This window comes from Tachypleus tridentatus, chromosome 2 (genome assembly GCF_004210375.1).
Source record: "Tachypleus tridentatus isolate NWPU-2018 chromosome 2, ASM421037v1, whole genome shotgun sequence".
NCBI classification, from domain to species: domain Eukaryota; kingdom Metazoa; phylum Arthropoda; class Merostomata; order Xiphosura; family Limulidae; genus Tachypleus; species Tachypleus tridentatus.
In genome coordinates this window covers 20793531-20820606 of record NC_134826.1, presented here as the reverse complement: position 1 = coordinate 20820606, position 27076 = coordinate 20793531, and the positions used below count along the sequence as shown (strand labels likewise).

The 27076-nt window shown below is 36.0% G+C and overlaps 1 protein-coding gene across 3 annotated transcripts in view; it reads right to left on the bottom strand.

Annotated features, from left to right (window-relative positions):
• Positions 1 to 3476: 3476 nt before the first annotated feature.
• Positions 3477 to 27076, bottom strand: part of LOC143239173 (homeobox protein Hox-B4a-like) — a 32526-nt gene continuing 8926 nt past the window's right edge. The window contains exons 1-2 of one of the 3 annotated variants that reach the window (XM_076480038.1): positions 4083 to 4714; positions 3477 to 3605 (exon numbers count right to left, since the gene is read on the bottom strand). In XM_076480038.1, coding sequence (XP_076336153.1) covers positions 3600 to 3605; positions 4083 to 4598 — 522 coding nt within the window. In that variant the 5' untranslated portion in view covers positions 4599 to 4714 and the 3' untranslated portion in view covers positions 3477 to 3599. Of the gene's footprint in view, positions 3606 to 4082; positions 4715 to 24738; positions 25018 to 27076 lie in introns of those variants that run through there. The other 2 variants (XR_013021045.1, XR_013021047.1) reach the window with 2 other exon arrangements.

Here is a 27076-nt window from a genome sequence, read left to right as displayed (position 1 = left end):
TTTGTGTTTCACTAGTGGTATAGACTTCTACTCAATCTATTGTTTTTATGTTTCACTAGAGGTCCTTGTTCTTGTTTTTATTACATCTCCAAAACAACCTATTATTCAAAACAGTAACTAACTCGAGGACAATTTAAATCTTTCTATTTTATGATTAATTATCCAAATATCGTTCATCTTTGATACACGATTCAACTTAGGTTAATTCTCCTATTGTGTATTGCAGTTTAACTTTCATGTTGTAATGAAATTAGTTCTAGGTTTTTAAGGTTTCGTAAAATACTACATTATATATTATTTAAATACAACGTGAAAATATTTTAGAAGATTTTGAATTCGTATGAACTTTGATGCCAGAAAAATGCAACAGAAACCACGAGAAGTTTGTTTTTTTTTATTGTTAACACGTTTATACATAAACAATACTTTTGTTTTACGAGTAGGAATACGATACAGATATAGGTTTAAAATATATTTACTGTAATACGTATTAAGTCCTAAGGATTAGTCTTAAGTCATAGACTGTAGTGCAGTACAGCCGATTCGTATCAAGTTCATCAAAGGATTATTCTTAAGCCATAAATGTAGTGTAGTCCAGCTGTTTAGTATCAAGTCCTATGGATTAGTGTTAAGTCTTAAACTGTAGTGTAGTCCAGACGTTTGGTATCAAGTCCTATGAATTAGTGTTTAGTCATAAACTACAGCATAGTCCTGCCGTTTGGTGTTAAGTCCAAAAGATTAGTATTAAATCATAATTGCAGTGTAGTCCATATTTTTGGTATCCAGTCCAAAGGATTAGTAATAAGTTATAATCTGCAGAGTAGTCCATACGTTTGGTATAGTCCTAAGTCCATAAGATCGGTAATAGCTTCTCTCTCTGTCAGGATTTCAGGTGTATAAAATGCCTCAATATTTCATATAAGTAGCAACATTTATTATCTCACCAAATCTCGAACAATACGGGAAACGAAATGCCCAAAGTATGAATATTTTCAAAATTGAAGTAAAGTTGAACAAAATAAAACATTTAAGCAACAATAATTCATGTTTGTTAGTGAAATACAACTTTGCAGTATTCTAATACTGAAAACAACCTGGTGTGGTCAAAGTTGAAGAAACGTATTTATCAGAAACGGTTCAGCTAGCTCCTCAGTGGCTCAGAAGCAATACTGAAAACCTCTAACGCACAGCACAGATAATGCATTGTGTAGTTTTGAGGTTATCACCAAATAATAATAAATACACTTTATTTATCCAAAGTATGATATCCAATACTACATTTATATTTAAAGTATTTATATGTACTACGTGATAAAGAAATTACGTGTAGTTGTTGGAAAGTTTGGAACTGTAAGCTACGGAACAACAACTTGCTTTGTTGTTCACTACAACAAATTAAAGTGGTAAAACAAATTGGTAAAGCAATTACCAATTGCTTAATTGGTAAGCAATTAATCAAGAAAATTGTGTGTCAAAAAACTAAGTTATGGCAAGCTGTGTTGACATACTAAAAACCCATAAATCCTTCCCAGATAATATCACTAGAATCTATTCATATTAGAAAACATTAGGAGTAATTCTTAATTTACTTTTGCTATTTTCGCTAAGAAATACGGTAAAAAATGAGTATTTGTATGAAAAATACAATAATACACAAATACACTAATAGTGTGGCAGCACTAAATAGTTTTAAAGAGAACAGGAGAGAGTGTTTCTTCCAAACTGCCTGATGTTTCATATATCAGACTTAGTTTGACAGGAAATTGGTGAATTAACCTTGAATTTTTAAACAAGAACAAAAACGAGAAATGTAACTACCCACTGTGATTCAAAATAATCCCTTAAATATATTGTACATGAATAGACAGTATAGGTAATAAATACTTGATTTCAAATTGTGTACATAATAAAAAACCTGGAGGTTTATCGACCTTAAATGAAGCTGCACCATATATTTGTTCACAGTTTCTTGAGAACGTATTAAAAGTGGAAGGCAAAACCGCCAAACTGGTCCGCCTACTTTTTAAAGATTTTTTAACAATTTTTTTTATAATGACTTAATTACGAATCCTTGTCACTTACACCGAGATTCAGACAACAATATTCATTGCTGAATATTTGTTGTTGTCTAAATTTAAGCTAAACTTCATTAAGTGATTCGCACTAATTTCAGAATAACAAATGTATTTTGAACAATTCTGAAAGGGAACATAGAACATTCACTTACAACACGGTCTAATAATGTGTGTTTAAAACAACGTTAATGATTTCAAACGTATTACAACAATAAATACATTCGAATATATCGTTTCTTTAATGTTCTAAATCGAACCAAAAAAATTATTTAAGTCGCATAGGAAAAGAAACATATATCTGGTGTTAATTTTAGTCAGTTATTTGCAAAAGGTCCTTGTCAGAGTTAATCTGTTTCCAACGTTCTAAATATCGAAATATTACGAAATTGAAGATGATATATAACAATCAAAACATGACTTCTGATTAAAACTATGGCACGTGCTCAAAAGCTGTAAACATATATTCACTATGGGCGAAGGTTGCCACACAAACGCACACACATATTCACATATACAGTATTTAATCAATTTCTTGTCTTGGTATCAAATAAATATCACCTTCAAGCTTCAACTATGTCAAACTGAAGTACCCTGAGAGGTAGAGACCATTTTTAGCCCCAGAACTTTGTGGTTTACCACATTTAACATGAAACACTTTACTTTGTCTTGGCAGATTTAGATGTCATATTATCGACTTGACACCAAGTAAAAATTGGACAAAAGTTTCTTACCTGCATATATACGTTCATATCTACAAATAATAGATTTCTTTTATTTTAAAGGCACAGCCTAACAAAGATGATAGATCATTTTTAGGCTAATAATCAAAATGAGTATCATTGAACGAAAAAAAAAGTTTATACACGTGACTTTGTGTACTGAAATGGTCCTAAGATTGCGTTTCCTACGAACAAAATTCGCAGATATCTGTACAGTTCGAAAATGAAAACAGTCGCGTAAAGTAACAAGTAGCACTCGAGATGTTATCGTTTGAAAGACTGTTGTTGTTTTCTCGGTACAAAACTCGTCGATATTCAAGAATAACTTAAAAAAAAAGTCACATTTTCCCTACATAAATATGTAGCAACATATAACACAGTATAACCCGACTTCCGGACATGACTACTTCAGAAGGTTACACATTTGTATAAAGTGACACACCAATGTACAGGGTTTTCGTGACGGAATATGAGAGTTATGTTAACCCATATCCAGGTTTACATTCTACTGGAAACGAGTGATTCGACGCCACGTGATCAGTCAGGTGCCCAACGTTTTGATTTTTTTTCTTTACATTTTTGGTGTTAGGAAGTCTGTTGTCTTTCTTCCACTTCATCCGGCGGTTTTGGAACCAGATTTTTATCTGTCTCTCCGACAAACATAACGAATGAGCTATTTCTATCCGTCGCCGTCTTGTAAGATACCGGTTGAAATGGAATTCTTTCTCCAGTTCCAAAATCTGGTGTCTGGTGTAGGCTGTCCTCTGCCTTTTGGTTTCCAAGCCGGGAGAGAAATTTCCATTGGCTACAGCTGAAAGAAAGACGACAATAAACTTAATGACACGAGACGAACAAAGTAAAAACTTACCACGTGCTGAATACCCTTATGACTTGGGAGTCTAGAAAGAAGAGATATAAATCTAACTTAGGACTCAGAGGGATGAACGCAAAGTTATAAACGAGTTCCCTAGGGTACAATAAACAATAGTTTTACCTCCATCCGTGAACTTCAGTCGCAAAGACTGTAGAAAACCCAAGCTTTTCACGAAGCAAACCATACAGAATACTTCCTTATTAAATACCTCGAAGGACTGGCTCATTTTAAGTGGACCAGATGTGGAGAAAGGCAGGCGTTCGGGGCAGCTCAGAGCAGTGTTAAAAGTGACTTCTCTGCTGTGGTGTATTCACAGGTGAAGTCTCCAGTACAACCAGATATGTGCCTCTGTACTCTACAGACCAAAGCACGTGATAGTAAGATCATTAAAAAAAAAAAGTATTACTTCCCTACCTGTATTAACGTGGACTTTTTCATCCAGGGGTAGATAACAGGGGGTCCTGCCGTTGATACGGCACAGTCGGGAATTGGTTCAACTGAGAGTTTCTCTCGAGGAGTATCAGTTGTCAATGCTGGCGGCGCTTGTTGAGGTAACGGCGTTCTTGGAGACTGCCTCGCTGGGCCTTGCAAGACGTGGTTCGGACCAATGGAAGGTGGAACATAGCCGGTTGGAGAGACCAAGTTCTTTGGCTTGTGAAGAGAGTTTACCGAGTTCTGCGACAGAGAACACGGCGGCGGGTAGCACTGGGGAACGCTTCCATGATTTGTGAAAGCCGTGTTATGACTGCTGTGCTCGTGGCCATAACTCACTGGCGCGTGCTGACTGTTGACGGCGCTATGACGATACGGATGACCGAAGTAATCTCCTCGGTCACTTGAAATGTAACTTGTCTCGTGGTATTCTTCGTGTGGTGGAAATTTGGGCTCCAAGTGCGGAACAGAGCTCATCAAAAACGAACTCATGGTCATTAATTTTGGAGTGAATTGGATGAAAATAGTTTTCTTTGGAGTCGTCGTTTAACTGTGCTCCGACCCCGCCTCCTTTCGTAAATTAGCATATCACGTGCCCAACAGCAACCAGTGGCGGTTTCAACGTTGACCAAGGTACTTACGTCACGACGAGTACCTTCTATCTGCGAAACTGTACGTTTTTGATTTTGAAACTTGCAAGAGCAGCCACCAACGTAACGATTGTTGATATAAAGTTCATTCTCAAAACAGGTACGGCAGATAAAGAAGGCAATGAGAATTATCACCAGTTTCGAGGTGTAAGTTGGATGGCTTTAACGCGAAATCAGTTCCACGTGACTTGGGTAGAAACATGTAGAAAGATAAAACCAGACAGATCATTAAGATGGAATAGCAATTAGCCTTTATTAATTATCGCTGCTGATAGTTTAATGGGCTTTGCTGACCCATAAACTAATGAACACGTTCGTCGGGTGTGGCCGACTTTGGTCAGGTTGACACTAGGGTTTTGTGTCTGTCGTTCGGGATTACAAACTGGACCTGTATCTTTATGATGGAAGGTAAAGTGCCTACAGTTGTCTAAAATATTGACCAAACGTACCTCTGAAAACGACTTGCTTCACGTGCTTTGTGAGAGTTTTAGAGAGAGAGACGAGCTTTCCATATCGTCGATTCGACCAATAAGATCGCTACATGCTTGTGTTTGCGCAAGGAAAGGTCGATTATCTGGGGTAGTCAATCAGAAGATGTGAAAGCTGGAGTTCTCAGACTGTATTGCCCGTCTGTTATTTGTTAACTTAGAAAACCAGTGATAATGATTGATTTGGTTCGTAAGTTTATTATGATCTAAAACGCTCTCGTTCGACAAATGTAGAGCCAAAGTGGGTTGGGTTACTATCCATTTCAGTGTTCTTGGTAATATATTATTCAAAGTGTTTAAATACAAAAAGTATTATTAGTGAAACTCCATAATTACATAATTGAGAGAACGAGACAATTGTACGTTTCACAAATACATCATTTATTCATGAGCATTGTTTTGCCAGTAAAGGCGCCTTCCGGTATGTCACTAGCGAAACGGTGGTGGGAGATAAATGATGTATTTGTGAAACGTACAATCGTCTTGTTTTTCATCAATTATGTAATTATGGAGTTTCACCAAATACTGATGGTTTCGAGTATCAATTATATTAGCCCATCTTTTTTATATTATCTCATAAAGGAAAAATAAACGTTTAGACAAAAGTCAATGTATCATACATACCATTAGCCTGTAAATTAGAGTGAGTCCATTGGCACAGTGGTATGTCTGTGCAGTTGTAACGCTAGAAACTGAGTTTCGATAGCTGTGATGGGCAAAGCACGGATAAACTAACCCATTGTGCTTAACTACAAACAAACTAGTGAACACAATTTCCAATATTTTTATTAAATGCACAGTAGAGAAATCCTTCACATTGAATGGTTTAGGGTTACGTCTATTCCCTCGTCAGAAGCTAAGATTAGAGATTCGGTATATAATGCAATGGTTTGCCATGTATAATAATTCGTATCATGGTTTCACAATCTATATCTCATTTAGATTAATATTTGGTATATTCAACCTCAACGTTGTGAGTCCCACGAGCTGAAACCCTCAATTAGATATGCTGATCAGATAGACAAGCAGTTAGCAGCAACGGCCGCCTACACGGCTACTTTTAAATGAACGATAGGGCTGACTTCATGTTTCATGTTGTAGACACAACTGAAAGTGGATCGAATGTATTTAGAAACACAACACAAGCTTCGATATACAATCCGGCATATTTTAAACAAATAAACATATATATTCCCAAGACGGCTGGTATGGGTATTAAAGGGCCCGGCATGGCGAAGCGTGTTAAGGCGTGCGACTCGTAATCTGAGGGTCGCGGGTTCGCATCCCCGTCGCGTCAAACATGCTCGCCCTCCCAGCCGTGGGGGCGTTATAATGTGACGGTCAATCCCACTATTCGTTGGTAAAAGAGTAGCCCAAGAGTTGGCGGTGGGTGGTGATGACTAGCTGCCATTTCCTCTAGTCTTACACTGCAAAAGTAGGGACGGCTAGCACAGACAGCCCTCTAGTAGCTTTGTGCGAAATTCAAAAACAAACAATAGGTATTAAAATTTTAATTAAAATAAACTACAGAACAACGTTTCGGCCTTCAGGTTAACAAAGAGAGTTTGCAGTTGAGAATACATTTTTACTTAAAGATAAACATTATTTGTAGTGTAAATAAACCGTAAAAAATAGACGAAGTGATAGACAATACAAACTTATTGTCGGTCTTATTGCTTTGCGTTGTTTTGTTCGTTTATCTTTTTTGTTTGTTTGAAATGGATGGCAGTTGGAGAAATACTTCGCTTATTGTAAAGTTGCAAGTTAAATGCTGTCAAAACTTATATATGATATAAGCAACTTTCAAGGATTGACCGGGTTCTTTAAGAGAGACTCACAAAAGGTACCACATTTGTAGCAACGCAATTTATTTATTTTGTTATTATACATTATTGAGCAGAAAAGACAAAGCATTGGTTATTTAACTTTACGAAAACGAAAATATACAGAACAGTGTGTTTTTTTAATATTTTGTATCCCAGTTACATTGTATTATTATTCAGGGCTATGTCATTGCAGGCATGCATACACTTTATTTATATACGTCGTATGTTTTACTATAGCAAAGCCACATCGGGCCATCTGCTGAGCTCACCGAGGGGAATCGAACCCCTGATATTAGTAGCTGTAAATCCAAAGACTGTCATACTGGAGGACTGTATATATCAGTCTTTCTCTGCAGTGGTGTCAAAGTCCAAATTATTTGAAATAAATATTTAAGATACAATGGTTTTACGTTTAAGTACAGTTATCAAAAAAATATATATTCAATTTTCGTAAAACATTTAATTTTTTTTTATTTAAACCCTTGATTTTCAAAACAAAAATCAAACAATCTAAATTTAAGCTTCTTAGCATACCACACTATATTGTTTCTACAATATAAACAAGTTTTAACGAAATCCAACTGTTTAACAACCTACAAAGAATTAACCTTGTTGAAAGCAAGGCTGCATTAGGAACAAACAATCCAGCAACCATTGAACTTTGAGCTTGTGCCTTGTTAATTAACATTGCAAAAGGAATTGTAACTGGGAACTGAAGTCTCCTAATTTCAAAGGGGTGACCCCCTGCAGGGACAGCGATAAGTCTACGGATTTATTGTTTATTTGTTTTTGTTTTTTGAATTTCGCGCAAAGCTACTCGAGGGCTATCTGAGCTTGCCGTCCCTAATTTAGCAGTGTAAGACTAGAAGGAAGGCAGCTAGTCATTATCACCCACCGCCAACTCTTGGGCTACTCTTTTACCAACGAATAGTGGGATTGACCGTAACATTATAACGCCCCCACGGCTGAAAGGACGAGCATGTTTGGGGCGACGGGGATGCGAACCCGCGACCCTCAGATGAAGAGTCGCACGCCTTAACTCACCTGGCCATGCCGGGCCATCTACGGATTTACAACGCTAAAATCGGGGGTTCGATTCCCTTCGAGGGACACAGCAGATAGTCGGATGTGGCTTTCCTATAAGGTTCACACATATTCAAAGAAATAATCAGTTGATAGCATAGAAATTCTTGAATTAAGACCATTTTGCCTTTTAAATGACCAGTTGTAATTGTTGCCTCAATAAACGTGGCAGTAAAGGCTTAAAAACTAAACTTGTACCATAACATGATTTTGGCAGGTTCATATTAACCAATAATTTTATAATGTGATCTGGAATTCCTGGTGTTTCAAAATGATTAAGGAACTCAGTTGGATAATTGCGTTAACTACAACTGAAACACTGTCAACTGAATTGCAGGCAAACTTCAGTCCGGGAAACTTTGCAACAATTAATAATTTGTCATGAACAGTGTAGTTTGGAGGTTTAGATATTGTTCTATTACACAAACATTAATAAGTTAGATATGTTTGCTAGATATTAAGGAACATACTTCCTTTACCTCTTGTGTCTCCTTAACTAATTTACCAAGTTTACAGGAAATTGTAATGTGGTTGTTTGATTGATTGGAAACTTTCTAACACTAACTTACAAAGTTTCGGAATTAAAAAAAAAAAAACACTTTGTTTTATATCATAGAAGTTATTAAAACAAAGAAAATAAAAATAAACCACAAAATAACATGTGCATTACGCGTTAACGTTTGGAAGGGGGGAGAAAAAACACACCATGCAACCCAAAAATTTTGAAAGACAACTAAAATTACGTGTCGAACTCAAACAAAATTGTTGGTCTAACAACAATGTCGTGAGTTTTGTTGTTGAGCGATGACGTGTGTCGTTGGGTGTTACTATAAGGAAAGCGACACAAAATCAAAAACTTAAAATTCACAAAAACTAGTTTTTATGGGAATCCTAGTGGGAGCTTCACCACTTCGTGTTTGACTGATATCGTGAATACAAACACGCTAGAGTCGTTCTATAGAGTATAATGACCAATATGCTAATTAAAAGCTTTTAGTCCAAGCTGAAGGGACCCCGGGGTGGTGTCCTATTAACCATTGTGCTAGGTTGCGAATCCAAGAATCCATGGTTCGTGTTTCGCTGTCATAAAAATCGCGCTTTGCACTTTAGAGAAATGGACGTGTTCCATGATTGCAACTAACTTTTATTCTAGTTTTTAACTTCAAAACTGAGACGTTAATTAAGATGAGCGCAAATATCCAAAACAAATCTATAAATCACCTATGCAAACTTTAACTTTTTTAGCTTCGTATAATTTTAACTAAATACAGTTGATAGATACATATACATATATGAAAACAAACAAACAAACAGATATTGCACTAATTTTATGTATTTGAAACTCTCGTTTTCGACTAAACGAACTTGAACATATTACCTCAAAAATACTAAGGTTTGCCTTACAGTTTATAGAAAAGGTACACTGATGACGCTAAACACTCTCAAAATGACAGGTATTATAAGGGAACTTTTTTTACAAAAATATTAACGATGAAATAGAAAGGATTATATAAAAATAATCGAATACAGTACCTTGTCAGTAAATGTAATGATGCATGATCGATTTCAGTTTCGTAATTTCATAATGAAACTCAAAAAAGGCGAATTTCAAACATTAAACACGTCAACAGCAAGTCCGTGTTATACGTGATTTTTAGTGGAATATTTTTGTTGTTGTTTTCAATTAACACCTCTCAACACTAAAAACCTTTATTTTTGCAATCTTTTAATTCTTTACTAATCTGATTCAAACGAAAACCGATAGGGGTTTTTTCGTTGTAATTATTTGTCGTTAATCACAAAGCTACATCAAGCGTTCGGTATTCGTAAGACAGACGTTAGTTCCACACACACACACAAAAGAAAAATCATAAAACAAAGTTGAAAAGCACGACAGAAAACCCGTTTAATTCAAAGTTTGTGAAAACAAAAATTAAAGTATTTATTAATCCACTTTCCCCCTATTGAGAAAAGTAAAAATGTATCTTCTTTGTTAACCATAATGAAGAATTTTTTTTAAACTTACAGAAAGACAAGTCAAGCCAGGTGTTACCCCCACCCTACGGAGGCTTGGTAGATGTATTCCCAGGGGGTGAGTGTCTGAGGCACATGGTAGGCTCGACAAATAGGGCGGGGTGAATTTTTGAGACATATGGTAGGCTCGACAAATAGAACACGTAAACAAGATAGTTTAGTCAGATTTAAAAAATATAGATTATATATCACACAAAATATTTGTTTGGTCAACAGTTCCTGGTCTAGTATTCCTGTTGAGTTAGGGTATAATATCAACTTTTTATATATTATTGCAGTTTGGTTTGTTTGAATTTCGCGCAAAGCTACACGGGGGCTATCTGCGGTAGCCGTCCCTAATTTAGCAGTGTAAGATTAGAGAGAAGGTAGCTAGTCATCACCATCCAGCGCCATCTCTTGTAGAACTGACCGTCGTAGTATAACGCCCCCCACAGCTGAAAGGGTGAGCATGTTTGGTGCGAAGTGGATTCGAACCCGCAACCCTCAGATTACGAGTCGAACGCCTTAACCCACCTGGCCATACCGGGCAGGGTCCAACAAGTAATACGTTTCAGAGAAATGTATAGTTATATTGTACATGTGGGTTCTTTACATGCAACACGCTAATTCTCCTAATGATCTCTTTTAATATCAGAGTTAACATCAAAGTAGCAAAAATTAATTAAGTTATATGTGATTCCTGGTACATACATACACAGGTAGATACACTCAAGCATCTAAATTACAAAATTTCTCAAACGTGAATGAAAAAACACAATTTATCTCGGGGGGGGGCGTTTTAAAAGGCTAGTTCTGAAATGGCTGTTCTTATTATTAATATATACATAAACCTAGTAAAATGAACAACTACACAACCGTATCCTATAAAATATTCAACTGTTGAATAATTTGCTTCCATTGACTGCTTTTATTTTGTGGGAAACGTTTCGGGATTTTGTTGTTGTTGTTGATACGTATGCAATTTCTGAGTGTGTGTTTTTTTCTACCTATATACTGATTGATCTCAAGAAGCTATACTAATTGTAAAACTCTATTGTATCACTAATGTTTAATACCATGTAACTGGAACAGACCAAAAATAATCAGATCTTAGATGTCGCTAGTGTATTATTACGTGTATTTATTAGAGGCTATGATTGTTTCGTTTGTTTAGAACTAAACACAAAATTACACAATGGGCTATCTGTGCTCTGTCCACCACGGGTATCGAAACCCGGTTTTTAGTGTGTAAGTCCGCAGGGGAGCAAAGGCGATGATCATTTTCTTCATTATCAGTGCATGTTTTACTGAAGATCTAAAAATCAATATTCCTTTAATTAAAATCCAATGAAAATAAGATTTATAATAATTACAAATAATTCCTTGATTGTGAAGAATAATATAAGCTAGTGATACGATGGTTTTGTATTTATAAAAGTATTACAACATAAATAATAATTAGGACAAGCTCTAGCCCCTTAGTGGCACAGTTGTATGTCTGCGGATTCACAACGTTAGTTGATTATTGATTATTATCAAGCGTGAAACTACACAAAGGGCTATCTGTGCTCTGCCCACCAGGTATCGATATATTTCTCGTAGGCAAAACACAGATAGCCCACCATTGTATATCTTTGGGCACACTTACAAACAAACAAACAGAAGCGATTTGAAGCATGCTGAAGTACTTCAGGCTCTTCACGTTCCTCTATACTTAGGTACTTGTGTTTGTGTTTTCTTATAGCAAAGCCACATCGGGCTATCTGCTGAGTCTATCGAGGGGAATCGAACCCCTGATTTTAGCGTTGTAAATCCGTGGACATACTGCTGTACTAGCGGGGGGCAGTTAGGTGGTTAAAGGGCTGTGAAATCGTTAGCGTTTCCAATAACAGCTTATAGTGATTTTTATAAAAATGTTTTGTGTTTTATTTTTCTTAGGATTACAATAAAAGTAGAGCAACTAAGAAAATTAACAGAAAGTTTGCTGCGAAGATATTCAACTGGTGATGGTGGTTTCACATAGACATTTTTTAAACATGTGTTAACTGTCCGCGTCTGTTTCCTCAGTAGGAAATATACATAGAATCTCGATTTGAGTTGACTAACCTACACAACTGTTCAAATACCACACTCAGAACCTAAATTAAAAATGAATTATTGAAAATATTAAAAAGTTAATGTTTGGCTCAGTTATTTCTCTTATTACTCGCATAAATCCATCTGTTGAGCATCGGGTAAAGGAGGGTATTAGTAGGGAAGATACGTTGATGGTTATAATGTATAATCGTAGGGTGGTTAGCAAACAATAATTCATCTTTTGATAATGAAGTTTAGTTCAACTGGTGGTTATCACGAAAATTCAACTGAAAGTAAGCTGATGAAGTCATCTGAAAAATCACCAATAGAAAATCGAGAAAAAAACGTTTAATTTAATACTTTTATAAAGTACGCAATCTGCGCCATTTTGGTGAATAGAGCATAGTTAATTAAATGACTTTTCTAAATGTTTGCATGGCGTTAGGCCAGGAACCGATTTCGTCTTGGTTTGTTTTGATTTCGTGCAAAGCTACACGAGGGTTATCTGCGTTGACCGTCCCTAAGTTTAGCTGTGATAGACTGGATGTAAGACAGCTCTAGTCAACATTACCGACCGCCAACTCCTGGAATAATCCTTTATCGACGAATAGTGAGATTGACCTTCACATTATTACGCCTCCACCGCTGAAGAGAGCGTGCATGTTTGGTGTAGCATGCCAATTTCAGATTATGAGTCCGGCGTCTTAACTACCAGAACATGTCGGGTTCCGCCTACGGATCGTTTACACTAACTTACAGGAAGTTAGACCAAACTTGAGCGGGTGTTTAATCCGAGTATGTTATTTGACCCGCTTTGACATAACGTAACGTACATCAGCTGCGAGTTAAAAACGAAAACGAAACAACAGAAGCAACGTGGTATTTATAGTACAAAATTGGTGTGGTGTTTCACGTGCACCACACAAACCTCTCTAGAACCGAATTTGTAATCACATTCCCAAACAAATTCGAATCTACAGGGTAGATGTAGAACACTAGGGGGCGTTACTTGTCCAGTGTAGTTGAGTTCTATCTTCATCCCTTTCCACTTAATTATCATAATCATAATCAGGAACCTTAATTATGAATAATTCAATTGACACTTATTTTTGTATGAGGCTCTTGTCTCACAGTCTGAGGGTCGCTGATTCGAATCCCAGTCACACCAAACATGCTCACCCTTACAGCTATGGGGTCGTTATAAGCGACGAACAATCACACTATTCGTTAGTAAAAAGAGTGGCCGAAGAGTTAACGGTGGGTGATGTTGACTGGTTGCCTTCCCTTTGCTCTAGACCCGGCCTAACCAGCTGGATAAGGCACTCGACTCGTAATCTGAAGGTCGCAGGTTCAAATCCCTGTCACACCAAACATACTCTCACTTTCAGCCGTGGGAGCGTCATAATGTGACGGTCAATCCCACTATTCGTTGGTAAAAGAGTAGCCCAAGAGTTGGCGGTAGATGGTGATGACTAGCTGTCTTCCCTCTTGTCTTACACTACTAAATTAGGTACGGCTAGCGCAGATAGCCCTCGTGTAGCTTCGCACGAAATAAAAAAATAACAGCAAACGTTTCGCATAAGGAAATAGAGATTCTAGCATATTTACGATTCTAATAAATTTCAGTATGTTATTAACATGTGGGATAAAACACACATTTTTAAACTTTTGTTAATCTTACTGCAAACAATAGAAAGGGTAATAAATACGTCTGTTTTAACATAATCATGAAGTTTACTCTTGTTTTCTAACTAGGATCACGGGCAATGTGTTTGTTCAGTAAACACCATGTTTGTTGCATTAAAGAAAAAAGCGAACTTCAAAGCTTTAGAGATGATAATAGCCATTAAGAATTATCCAGTCCTTTTCCGTTTATTGTATATTAACTGAAAAAAAAAAATGTTAAAAACAACAGAATGACAGAGTGATTATTAGTAACATATACAGCAGCGCCGCCATTTTGAATATTCTCGCGTAGATGACCAAGTTTTGCGATCATTGTAAACTTGCATGCGTGCACCATTATTTGAAAGGTACATGGACGGTATTACCGGAGGGCATGAAGACACACCCTATACACATGTACCGTCTCAGCAAATGGGATTTTATTTTTGAATGAAATGTTTATAATTTTAAATCGTCCTTTCTTTTACTCTTGTACCTGATAAAATCGTGTGCGGTTACACTTGAACACCGAAAGAAAACCTTTTTCAGCCATCAGGATTATCAGAGGAACGATGACTGTTGTTAACCCTTAAAATCAACGAGTCGTTTTTACGTCATTCTCTAAACTGAAAGTTCACATATTATACTGAATACGTTTTATTTTATTTGTTTGTATGTTTCGATAATCATTGTAAAAAAAAAAAAACTGACTGTTAAACTTGGCGAGAAAGCATCATATTTATTAAAGTAAAAATGTCCAACAGTAATTAAAGTAATTAATTTCAATACTGACACAACTTTGTTGTCTCTGTGAATAATTAACTTTTGTTCCACGATCCTACTTGATGTAAATGGATCAGAGTTACATTGTGGTTAATGATCATGACTCCAGTTAAATGGAAGTTAAAATATTGAACTTACATAAAATACAATGCACCAGATCACCTTAGGCAAATATTCCAGAAACAAAATAGCTTTAGTTTATAAAACACGAACAATGTCACGAACAAAATTACTTGCGAAACAATAACCGTTTTCTACTGAACAGTTCTGGAAGTGCCTGTCTCAAGTTCCAAGTGTCTTAGAACTGAGAGAATGGTGCCGTCTCTATTTCAGAATCCTTATTTAAAATTCAATGTGAAAAATAAAAATTCTGCGTAAAACGTTACCGTGTGAGTTGTTTGTTCCGCAGCGAAATACACCGATGAATCACTCAACAAATGGAGGTTAGAGGGGCTAAAAAATACCCCCCAACAGGGCGCAGGTTACAAGCTGGTTGATTAATGATCAAATCTCCAAAAAATAGCACAAGGAAAATAACACGCGTTCGTTCGAGCTGCTTTTACCGACTGTCGTCTTTAACATGTGATGTCTGAACCAGACATAGTGAATCCACAGCTATGGGTAAACAAGCAAAATAATGGTGAAACCCTGAGCACAAACACAATAAAAAAACATAAACAGCGTAGACTGCGTTTACGCTCTAACAGATTTCTGATCATTTAAGAGACTGGATAAACAAATAACACTAAATAACAAAATTTTACTTTTTTCTTGTTCCTGGACAGAAAGTGTTATTTCCCAATTGCTTATGCCTAAAGTAAATGGAAAAAGACCTATTTTTCTCTTCAAACTTTGCTTTTGTGAGCTGCGAGCGTATAACGAAAACATGATGGGAGACTATATTTGGGGGCTGATACGTGAAAGTGATTTACGTTACAGTCGCTAATCTCGAAAAACTACTCACTTCTAAACATTTTTGTATAACTTTAGTAAAAATACATGTAAATCGTGATTCGTATGTTGTTTTATTTAGACCTTATGTTTATGAAAATGTGCAAATTTGCCTGTTTCTACAAAGAAAATAGGTTAATTTCTAAATTTCATTATCCAGGTCACAAAAGCAAAGTTTAAAGGGAATAATGACCATTTTCTGTACTTTTACACCATAAGCAGTTAAGAAATAACACATACTATCCAGGATCAAAAATTGTGTTATATGGTGTAATTACACATGCTATCCAGGAACAAAATTTGTGTCACATGGTGTAATAACATATACTATCCAAGAACAAAATTTGTGTTACATGGTGTAATAACACATACTATCCAGGAACAAAATTTGTGTTACATGGTGTAGTAACACACACTATCCAAGAACAAAATTTGTGTTACATGGTGTAATAACACATACTATCCAGGAACAAAATTTGTGTTACATAGTGTAATAACACATACTATCCAGGAACAAAATTTGTGTTACATAGTGTTATAGATCAATAGCGTACGATTAAAATATTTGGATACTGTTAAAAGGCATTCCTTACGAAGTAATAAGAAATAGGCCTAGTTTTACATAGAAACAGAAAACTGTCATAATTCCTAAAGTAAACAAAAATGTGTTAAACGAGTTATTGTTTCAAAAAAAATAACAAAACTAACTCTATAACACCTTTAATGTTGTGTTATTTAATTCCAAAATATGCAGTTCCAAATGACTTACTTTTGGGACAGTTTAAATTAAATTTGAAAAAACTACAAAAAAAAGGTACTTCGCTAGAAATAATTTTAGTTACTTGGATCTGTATTGCACTTAGCCTATCTTTTAGTCTTAGCATGTATGATAACAAGTTATAAAGCTTAATACGTTTGGCACAGAATTGTATATCGTATTTCTAAGCAAATGAAAAACAAAAAACGTTTTACACATAGAATACATTGAATATACATCCAAAGCTACTTTACGTTATTTACATGCTAGCCCTTTCAGCCGTGGGGGCGTTATAATGTGACGGTCAATCCCACTATTCGATGGTAAAAGAGTAGCCCAAGAGTTGGTGGTGGGTGGTGATGACTAGCTGCCTTCCCTCTAGTCTTACACCACTAAATTAGGGACGGCTAGCACAGATAGCCCTCGAGTAGCTTTGTTCGAAATTCAAAACAAACAAACAAAAAAACTTTAAGTTATTTCGTTGAAAATAACCTAAAGCCAGTAAACATGTTTAGTAGAGTTCTGTTAGGGGCATAAACTAAAATAATAAAATACTTACAAACAGGCTAAACAGACCGACATCTTGTGGTGTCATAGTTTCTATTTTGATAAACAAAACATGAAACACTAAAACACGTCTAAGATTTTACTGGTGTTTAAAACAAAAAGGCATAACAAGTTATGAACTGAACATTTTGTGTACATTGATTGAAAACAATGACGCAGTGACAATTTAATAAAACCTATATTTAAGGTATGACAGTCTTTTTTAACATCAAGGATATGTATCTCTTAACATTGTCCCTCGTTTGTACAGCGGTAAGTCTACAGATTTACAACGCTAAAATCAGGGGTTCGATTCCTCTCGGTGGACTCAGCAGATAACCTAATGTGGCTTTCCTATAAGAAAACACACAAACACACACTCTTAACATTACTTTAGTTACCTGCTTCAAGTTATTTGCAAGGCTACATGAGGGCTATCTGCAACTCTTTGTTGGTAAAAAAGTGGGAATGACTCTCACAAAATGCCACATCTACTAAAGGGGCGAGCATGTTTGGTGTGGCGAGGATTTGAATCAAGGACTTCTGTAATTTAAACAGATCACTAAAATAATACTAATCGATTCAGACGAAGGTTGTATCCACCTTACTTTCTTGTCAGCAAACATAATTAGTCCTAGAAGTCACCTTTGCGTTTTATGATATATATGTTTCAAAAATTCATATGGTGGTGACCAGCCTCTCACCAAAGCTACCGAAAACTGTGAAAGAAAACCGTTAACTTGCTAAAGCTGTGTGATAGGTGTGTTTGATTCTACCAACTGGGGACAATAAACGGTTAGTAAATAAATGTTAGAAGCCTCTTCAATTTTTTATTAATATTTATCTAATATAAAATAATGTAGCAAATGGGTACAATTCACTTTGTTTTAATAACCATCAAAATGATCATTAGAAATGTTTTCAGAATTCAAACACAAACGAACAACTAATAAAACACAAACACAGTAAGTGACTAAAATCAAAGTGATGTTGTTGTTGTTTTACTTCCTGTAAGCTTTCGGCTACTGTGTTGCATTGTTAACAATATTGTTAAAATTACGTAGCCTAACGAGTTACACGAGAGTAGCCGAGAGCTTGCAGATAATTAAATACGTTGAGTTTACGTGTGTTTTGCGTATTACAATAATTCTTCAATGCAGTTATAAACCTCAACGAAGAGGTAAACAATACATTTATATAGAGCTGGAGGGCTTTAGTAAACAGTTGTTTCAAAACTGTATACTAAACGTATAAAAGGCATATTTTCATAATCTGGTCCCACGCTGGTGCAGCGGTAAGTCTACGGATTAAACCCGCTAAAATGAGGGGTTCGATTCCCATAGGTGGACTCAGAAGAGAGCCCGCTGTGGCTTTGCTATAAGAAAACACACACTATCTGCATACTGTATTCACAGCTGTGACAGATGCCTAAAAATTACATATATTGTTTCTAAAGGTCTGTATAAAATATTTCTAACGGGACAGTTTATCCAAAAAGCTTTTTTTTTTCTTTTTTACTATTTCTCGTAAACGAATGTCAGCATTCTCTTCAGACGCATAGCTTTAATGGTATATATTCCGAGGTACTTAGAATACAATTAAAAAGACGAGAAAAATACAATAAGAAAATGTAATATCAGAACTAGTCATATAGGTTTAATACAATTAAACTACATTAAAAGGAGTTAAACAAATCAGTAGACAAAAAATACACAAACGTTTAGCGTATTTACACTATTAAATGTACACGATAAACTATGAGGAAACGTTGCAGCGCGCATTCGAAGATTAAATGGATGAAAAGGAATAAATGATAAAATCCAATTGGTCGAGTTAAAAATCGTTACTAAGCAACAGTGGTTACGTCAACGTGCCACATACAACAATGTATTAAAGAGGAAAACAGATACCTGGCGGAACGAATTACAGTATTAGATGTCTGATGTTTAATGAGTTGTAAATTTAAACACGCAATTAACAACCATGAGTTTCACGGATAGTTTTGTTCAATATTCGCAACTAAAACTCAGTAGGTCGGTTTAATAACAAATAAAGAACTTTTCATAGTATCTAATACTTCGCAGTGTTGTTAGAGTTTTGGATAAAAACTTGACAGTAGTGTATTTTGTTAGGAGTTACGAAATCATTCAGGCCCGGCATGGCCAGGTGGTTAAGGCACTAGACTCGCAATTCGAGGGTCGCGGGTTCGATTCCCCGTCACACCAAACCGTGTGGGTGTTATAATGTGACGGTTAGTTCCCACTATTCGTTGGTAAAAGAGTAGCCCAAAAGTTGGCGGTGGGTGGTGATGACTAGTTGCCTTCCCTCTAGTCTTACACTGCTAAATTAGGGACGGCTAGCGCAGATAGCTCTCGAGTAGCCGTGTTAAGGCGTGCGACTCGTAATCTGAGGGTCGCGGGTTCGCATCCCGTCGCGCCAAACATGCTCCCCCTTTCAGCCGTGAGGACGTTATAATGTGACGGTCAATCCCACTATTCGTTGGTAAAAGAGTAGCTCAAGAGTTGGCGGTGGGTGGTGATGACTAGCTGCCTTCCCTCTAGTCTTACACTGCTAAATTAGGGACGGCTAGCACAGATAGCCCTCGAGTAGCTTTGTGCGAAATTCAAAAACAAACAAACCCTCTCGAGTAGCTTTGTACGAAATTAAAAACAAACAAACAAACAAACGAGAGTCTAGGTTTCATTACTAATATGAACTTGTGCATGTTAATACTGGTTAAAATTGAGTAACAGATTTATCGAACTAAAAGTCTGTAACTTTGTATAAACTCCGTTTATTCAGTTTTTTTTTATTCCATCAGTTTAATCTTGTCAGTACACACGGTTTTGTGTACTTAATATTCAGTATACGAAACTGTTTATCTGTTTACATGTAAACAAACCGTTCCATTAACAGTCTCCATTAATTTACTTAATAATAACTTGCGTGTTTATCATTCGGTTTTCCGATATCCTACGACTCCATCTTCGATTAGCAAGTAATAATAATAAACGACCTATACTGAATTGTTACAATACTTCCATCATGCACTTCATTTATAAAGAGAGAAGGGGGCGAATGGATGGTAGAAAAAAATCTAATCTACTAAGAAAAGAAAGAATATTTGTGATCGATGTGATCGCACGTGATAAACATTATAATATTATTATTATATAATTATATAATATTATTATTATTATATGTTTGCGTTATGAACGAACATTTGAACTTGATATAAAGTTTTGTAAGTGTTATTTCTGGATCATAACGATGGGTTATGTTCGAAATCCTGAATGATGGATGATCATACTATTTAAAACAATTTTTTAAATATATATAAAGCTTCAAATTTGACCTTTTAACAACGAGAACGTTTTTAGCGAGCAGTGAAAAATATAAGAACGCGAACAAAAATTATTATAAAAAACAAAGGATAAGTTCTTATCAGTGAAATGGAATATCTCGGCGTCAAAGTGGCCTTATCCTAGCGGTTAAGGAAACGAACTACTTTATCACTGTAAAACTAGAGATTAAAATAGAAATGATTTTTCAAGTTAATAAGAATAGTAAAAAAATTCATTCGTTTGCTTCTGAGTAGCGAGTCTTTAATTTAAATAATTGTGTAGAACTCTAATAATAAAAGCTTTTAAAAGTCCAAGCCTTCAGGAAAAAACAACTTTTTTTTTAACAAGTATAAGATAACATTGCTAATATTATTAAAGGCCTACAATAAAGTGTGAGCCAGCCACAAAGAAAACCAGCAGTGAAGTCAAGGAACACAACAAAGCGTATGGTTTTTCTCAATGGAGTCCAAGGAGACAGATAACGAAAGAACATATGCCCATGCTATGGAGCACTTGTCTATACATTAGAAGAGCCGCTGATAAGAGATTGTCAAAACTAACAAGCCACTTTCTCTCAGAAGGGCTGAGAAACAGAGCTAGTCTTCGCATTATCAGTTGAGTGGGCCTATAGAGTTTTAACATGAACACGAGCTCTAAACAAAACAAATTCGAGAAACCAGTTATGTCGGTCTTCTCAGTGAAACCGAAAACAAATCTCATTACCGTAGAGAAACATCTGTTTAGTAAATTACTAAAATCACGCAAGTATGACATAAAATAAAACAAAATATAAAGGAAGAGGTACAAAAGCTGGAAAAGATCTCTTTCTCGGAAACTGCATTGTTTTAAATGCACAAGAAGCTCTTAGGACTTTTAACCTTAAATTTAACATATTATGTTTGTTTACTTTGTTGTGACAGAAATATCCCTTGTTTACAAGACCGGAAAAAAAAATTATTCGAATTAATTAATAACGAAAGAATGCCATGTAAAGAGACTAATTTGTTACAAATAATTCTCGGATAAGTTTCAGTAATTAATTGTGCTGAAATCACAATCAAGTTCCATGTTGAAATCTTTCATTTGTACCAGGTCTTGCATTTATAAACTTGCCTGAAGATAGAGACTACATACAGATGTGAATGTTAATATTACACATCTCGACTACGTACAGAATATGAAACATGGAATATGAATTATACATGAGCACAAATAATTTGAAATATATACAAGGGTGGACAAAATGAAAGGCTTCTCGTGTAAATGTTGTTAATTCTTTAAATCTTGTATTATGTAAAAGGAAAATATGTAGGAATATATGTTTTAAAACGCACTCAACAAGATCTGTTTAAGTATAACCTCAAATCCTAATTTTAACACTGGAATACGTAAATACCTGAACTTTTCATAATTTTAGTTACATCTTCTCATAAAACGTGTTGTAGTTTGTTAGATCTTCTTATTTCAGTGAAGTAACCAATAAAATGATCAAACAAGTTTCTCTGCATTTGTGAAGTCGTTAAAAGATATCTTAGAAATAACTTTGGTTTCAATTTCGTTCAAAGTTATACGAGGGCTATCTGCGTTAGGCGTTCCTAATATAGCAGTGTAAGACTAGAGGGAAAGCAGCTAATCATCACCACCCATTGCCAAGTCTTGGGCTACTCTTTTACCAACCATTATAACGCACCCACGGCTGAAAGAGCGAGCATGTTTGAATACGACGAGGATTCGAACCCGGGACTCACAGATTACGAATCGAGTACCTTAACCACCTGCTCATGTCGGGCTAATTTTCTATGGAACGTATTAACACTGCAAAAATGTGGAATTAAATACTCGTTTATCTTGCGATAGTTAAAATACAAAGACACAAGCTAGTCATCACCATCCACCACCAACTTGTGGATTACTCTTTCAACAATGAATAGTGGAACTGACCGTCACATTATAAGGCCCCCCCCACGGATAAGAGGTCGAGCTTGTTTGGTGTGAAGGGGATTCGAACCTGCGACCCTCAGATAATGAGTCGAGTGCCTTAACCACTTGACCATGCTGGGTCCTTAGAAATAAGAAAACTGATGATATAGAATGACCACGTCAGTCACCTGGTATTAATATTATTGAAAATTTACGGGCTGTGTTAAACCGATTAACGAAAGATCGCAACCCAAACATGGAAGATGAATTTTTTGAAGTCCTCAAAGAAGGATGGCGGTTAATCACTCAGGGATTTCTGTACAAACTCATTGATAGCTTGCCATGTTAATGTGAAGCAGCACTGAAATCTGATAGCTTGCCATGTTAATGTGAAGCAGCACTGAAATCCAAGGTAATGTCGACTAAATATTAAATTGTGAAACTGGTTTCTGTGATTTTGAGTTTCGTTTTTACCTCCGATTATTGTAGAAAAACTTGTTTAATCATTTTGTAGGATAATTGGAAGAGGAATATCTGAGAAACTACAGCAGGTGCACAAAGCTTTTTATGAGAAAATGTAACTACAATTATGAAAAGTTCAGGTATTTACTAAAGCCAGTGTTAAAATTAGGATTTGAGGTTATATTTGAACAGATCTCGTCAAATACCTTATAAAAACGTATTGTTTTTAATTATTTATCTGCTATATAATAAAATATTTAACAAATTAACATTTTCAAGGAAGAGCCACTTTTTTTAGTCCACCTATTGTTTATATTTCCTGACAATATATGTTTTTAATTTATTCGCAGCGCACTCTACAAAAGCCAATACTAACAGTAGGTCCACAACAAACTTATGAAATTGACCAAATCAGACATCAGTTCGTTTGTTTTAAATTTCGCGCAAAACTACAAGAGAGCGACCTGTGCTAGTCGACCATAATTTAGCAGTGTGAGACTAAAGAGAAGGCAGCTAGTCATCACCACCCACCGCCAACTCTTGGGCTACTCTTTTAACAACGAATAGTGGGTTTGACCGTTACATTATAACGCCCCCACGGCTGAAAGGGCGAGCATGTTTGGTGCGACCGGGATTCGAACCCGCGACCCTCGGATTAGGGGTCGAACGCCTTAACACACTTAGCCATGCTGGGCCCCAGACATCAGTAAGATCTGTTTGTTTTGGTACAAAGCGACATAACTGGAAATGTAAAGTTGCAGGAACTCTTATGTTCAGACACACTGATAAAATCATCCATAAATGGTTAACTTTTTTTTATAAAAAAAAAGCAGTTTTATTGATTAATGAAACAGTGAAAAAATTATGATTGGTTGTTTAAAATTGCTATATTGTAATTTGTATGTTAATATTTGAGAATTAATTTTTCATCGAATTAAGTCTTGAAACATTGAGAAAAAACGTTAAAAATTCAGGCGTTAAAGAAACACTTCGTACGTTACAAAAATAAATGTTTTTTTCTTTAGAGTCAATTACTAAACTATTTTGCTTCAATATTAAACAAAATTCTGTTTACTTGTGTGTTGCGATGCGTCAAAAATTTGCATAGTATTAAATTTCGGTATATTACGTGTTTTTGCAGCAGGTGTGTATCTAATAGCGCGTATTCAACCACTAAGATCGACCGGAGTCTTACCATAAGCTAACAGAACGTTAGGTGCGAACTTCGAGTAAAACATTAACACTGGAATCGAATTCGCCACGTGGTGAACGCTAATATAATATCGAATGATCGAGAGAGAACCCGTACCACCAACTACCGAATCAATTCACCGTATATAAGAACTGCTGTGTGCACGAGTTCCTTGTGACTAATCGCACGAGAGGCCAGGAGGAACTATGATGTCAGAAACGTGTCATTGTTCAGGAAGCTGGAGTTCTCGATGAGGAAATAAGTTAATAAAAAAACATTTCGATAGAGGGAGCTCTATGTAAATAAAGGCAGTAAATTCTTCTTTATTCGACCTCAACTAAACTGTTACACGATGTAACACAACTTCTGTTACTGGATACTATGTGTTATTTCTTAATTGCTTATGTTCTAAAAGTACAGAAACTGGCTATTATTCCCTTCAAACTTTACTTTTGTGACCTGGATAATGAAATTTAGAAATTAACCTGTTTTCTATGTAAAAACGGGCAAATTTGCACATTTTCATTTACATGAGGTCTGAATAAAACAACATATGAATCAAGATTTACATGTGTTTATACTAAAGTTATACAAAAATGTTTAGAAGCGAATAGTTTTCGAGGTTTGCGACTGTAATGTAAATCACTTTCACGTATCAGACCTCAAAATAGTCTCCCATCATGTTTTCGTTATACGCTCCCAGGTCACAAAAGCAAAGTTTGAAGAGAAAAATAGGCATAAGCAATTGGGAAATAACACTTTCTGTCCAGGAACAAGAAAAAGTAAAAATTCTGTTACATAGTGTCATCTAACACTAGTCATCGAGATATTGATTTTTTACATAAATGACCTTGGTTTGCCTCTTCAGAAAGTGGTCGTATATGAAGATGGTTTGTCGAATATTATTGATCAATAGTACTCGATCATCCCATAATTATAGCGACAGAATCGATCGAACTTTGATTGATTTTATATATACATTATATAAATTGTTTGAAACTAAAATTTAACTAACTTTGATTTGTTCTGAATTTCGCTACAAGTCTCTAATTTGATTTATCAGTAGCAAAGATCATAACGTCCACCCACGGTTGAAAGGGCCAATATGTTCGGTGATAGAGGTTCAAACCCGTGAGTGAAACCCTTTAGTTGAGCACCAAGCTGTGTCAGTAAGAAAGTAAAAAAAATATATATAAATAAAAAATAAATAATCAGTATCATTATTTGAAACCTAATTAAGATTCAAAAACATATTATACATGAACATTATACATTTAGCATACAGTAAGAATAAAGTGCTTCATGAGAAACAACCCCCCTCGCGGCTCAACTGTAAGTCAGTTAAAATTCGGGTTTCAATACCTATAGTGAACAAGGCGAAAACAGTCCATTGGGTTGCGTTGGAGTGAACAACAATGAAACCAAAATCCTAAACGTACACATCGGCTATTTCTGTTGAAAAGACACAATAACACAAACAAATTTCCGATCTAATGCAAGAATCGAACCCCAAATTTTAGAATTATAAGCTGTCCACCCTAACGCTGAACTACTGTTCCGTGTCACCGTTGTAAATAACTAACGATTGGTTTCCTTGTTTGTTTTTGTACTGGTGAGCGCAAAGCTACACAATGGTCCATTAGTGGACCACAGGTATCGAAACAATGTTTAGCGTTAGAAGCTTGGTTTGGGTTTGTTTTTGTACTGGTGAGCGCAAAGCTACACAATGGTCCATTAGTGGACCACAGGTATCGAAACAATGTTTAGCGTTAGAAGCTTGGTTTGGGTTTGTTTTTGTACCGGTGAGCGCAAAGCTACACAATGGTCCATTAGTGGACCACAGGTATCGAAACAATGTTTAGCGTTAGAAGCTTGGTTTGGGTTTGTTTTGGATTTTGCGCAAAGCTACACGAGGGCAAGACTAGAGGGAAGGCAGCTAGTCATCACCACCCACCTCCAACTCTTGGGCTACTCTTTCATTAACGACTAGTGCGATTGACCGTAAATTATAACGACTCCACGACTGAAAGGGCAAATATGTTTGGTGTGACAGGGATTCGAACCCGCGACCCTCATATTACGAGTCGAGTGCCTTAACCACCTGGCCATGCTGAACCGCGTTAGAAGCTCTAAGACTTGTCGCCGAACTATCAGTGGGTTGAAAGAACAACAAAAAGTTGGGGAAAGTTACTTTTCTTTAAAAAATAAAATACATAAGAAACTTTATAGATTGTTTGGAAGCATAATTAGTTCAGAAAACTAGTATCCCCAGTCCCAGGTTTAGACACACACATAAACACACGTGTTATTTAATTAATTACATCTCATTTATCACTTGTCTTGTCAGCATGAGTTTTTATCAGGAATCTTTAACCGAATTATTTCACAGGAAACTAGGTCTTCGACTGTAAAATTTTGAAATCAAATGGACATTCGTGTTTTTATACCTCATACTTGTTATCTGATATTCATGATTTTTAAAAAATTAGTTGTAAAAATTGTCGATTTTATCGTATGCCTTCTGGCTCAGAACACCTTTAAAGGTGTTTGCTACAGAATGGACTATCTGTACCCTACTCATCACGGGTATCCAAAACAAAAACAAAAAAACTTTGGGCGTCCATATGTAGTTTTTGGTTTAATAGGGTCCAGAGGTCAGGTTGTTTGCAGAATTTGAAGATGTTTTCTTTCGTTATAGGTGTGTGGATGAAGGTGAGAGACTTGTAATCTGTGGGATTCGTATTATAATCTAGTCGACACCAAACATGCTCGCCTTTTCAACCGTGGGGACGTTATAATGGTACCACTAATCCCACTATTAGTTGGTAAAAGCGTGGCCCAAAATTTCGGGGTGGATGAAGTTGACTAGCTGCCTTCTCATTAATCTACCACTGAAAAATTAAGGATAACTACCACAGGTGACCCTCGTGTAGCTCGCGCGAATTCAACCCAAAACAAACCTGTTTACAGGATAACTAGCACAGGTGACCCTCGTGTAGCTCGCGCGAATTCAACCGAAAACAAACCTGTTTACAAACTTCTAAACGTTTAAACTTATTTTACGTGACAGAGGATGGATACATATAATAGGAAATTACACATAATAACGATAACCACAGAAATAGAACCTACTGGAATATCACCATCAGAAACGCCAGACAAACAAAAAATAATATAATAGGACATAGTTGGGATAGGGTATGGATGCTAACATAATAGG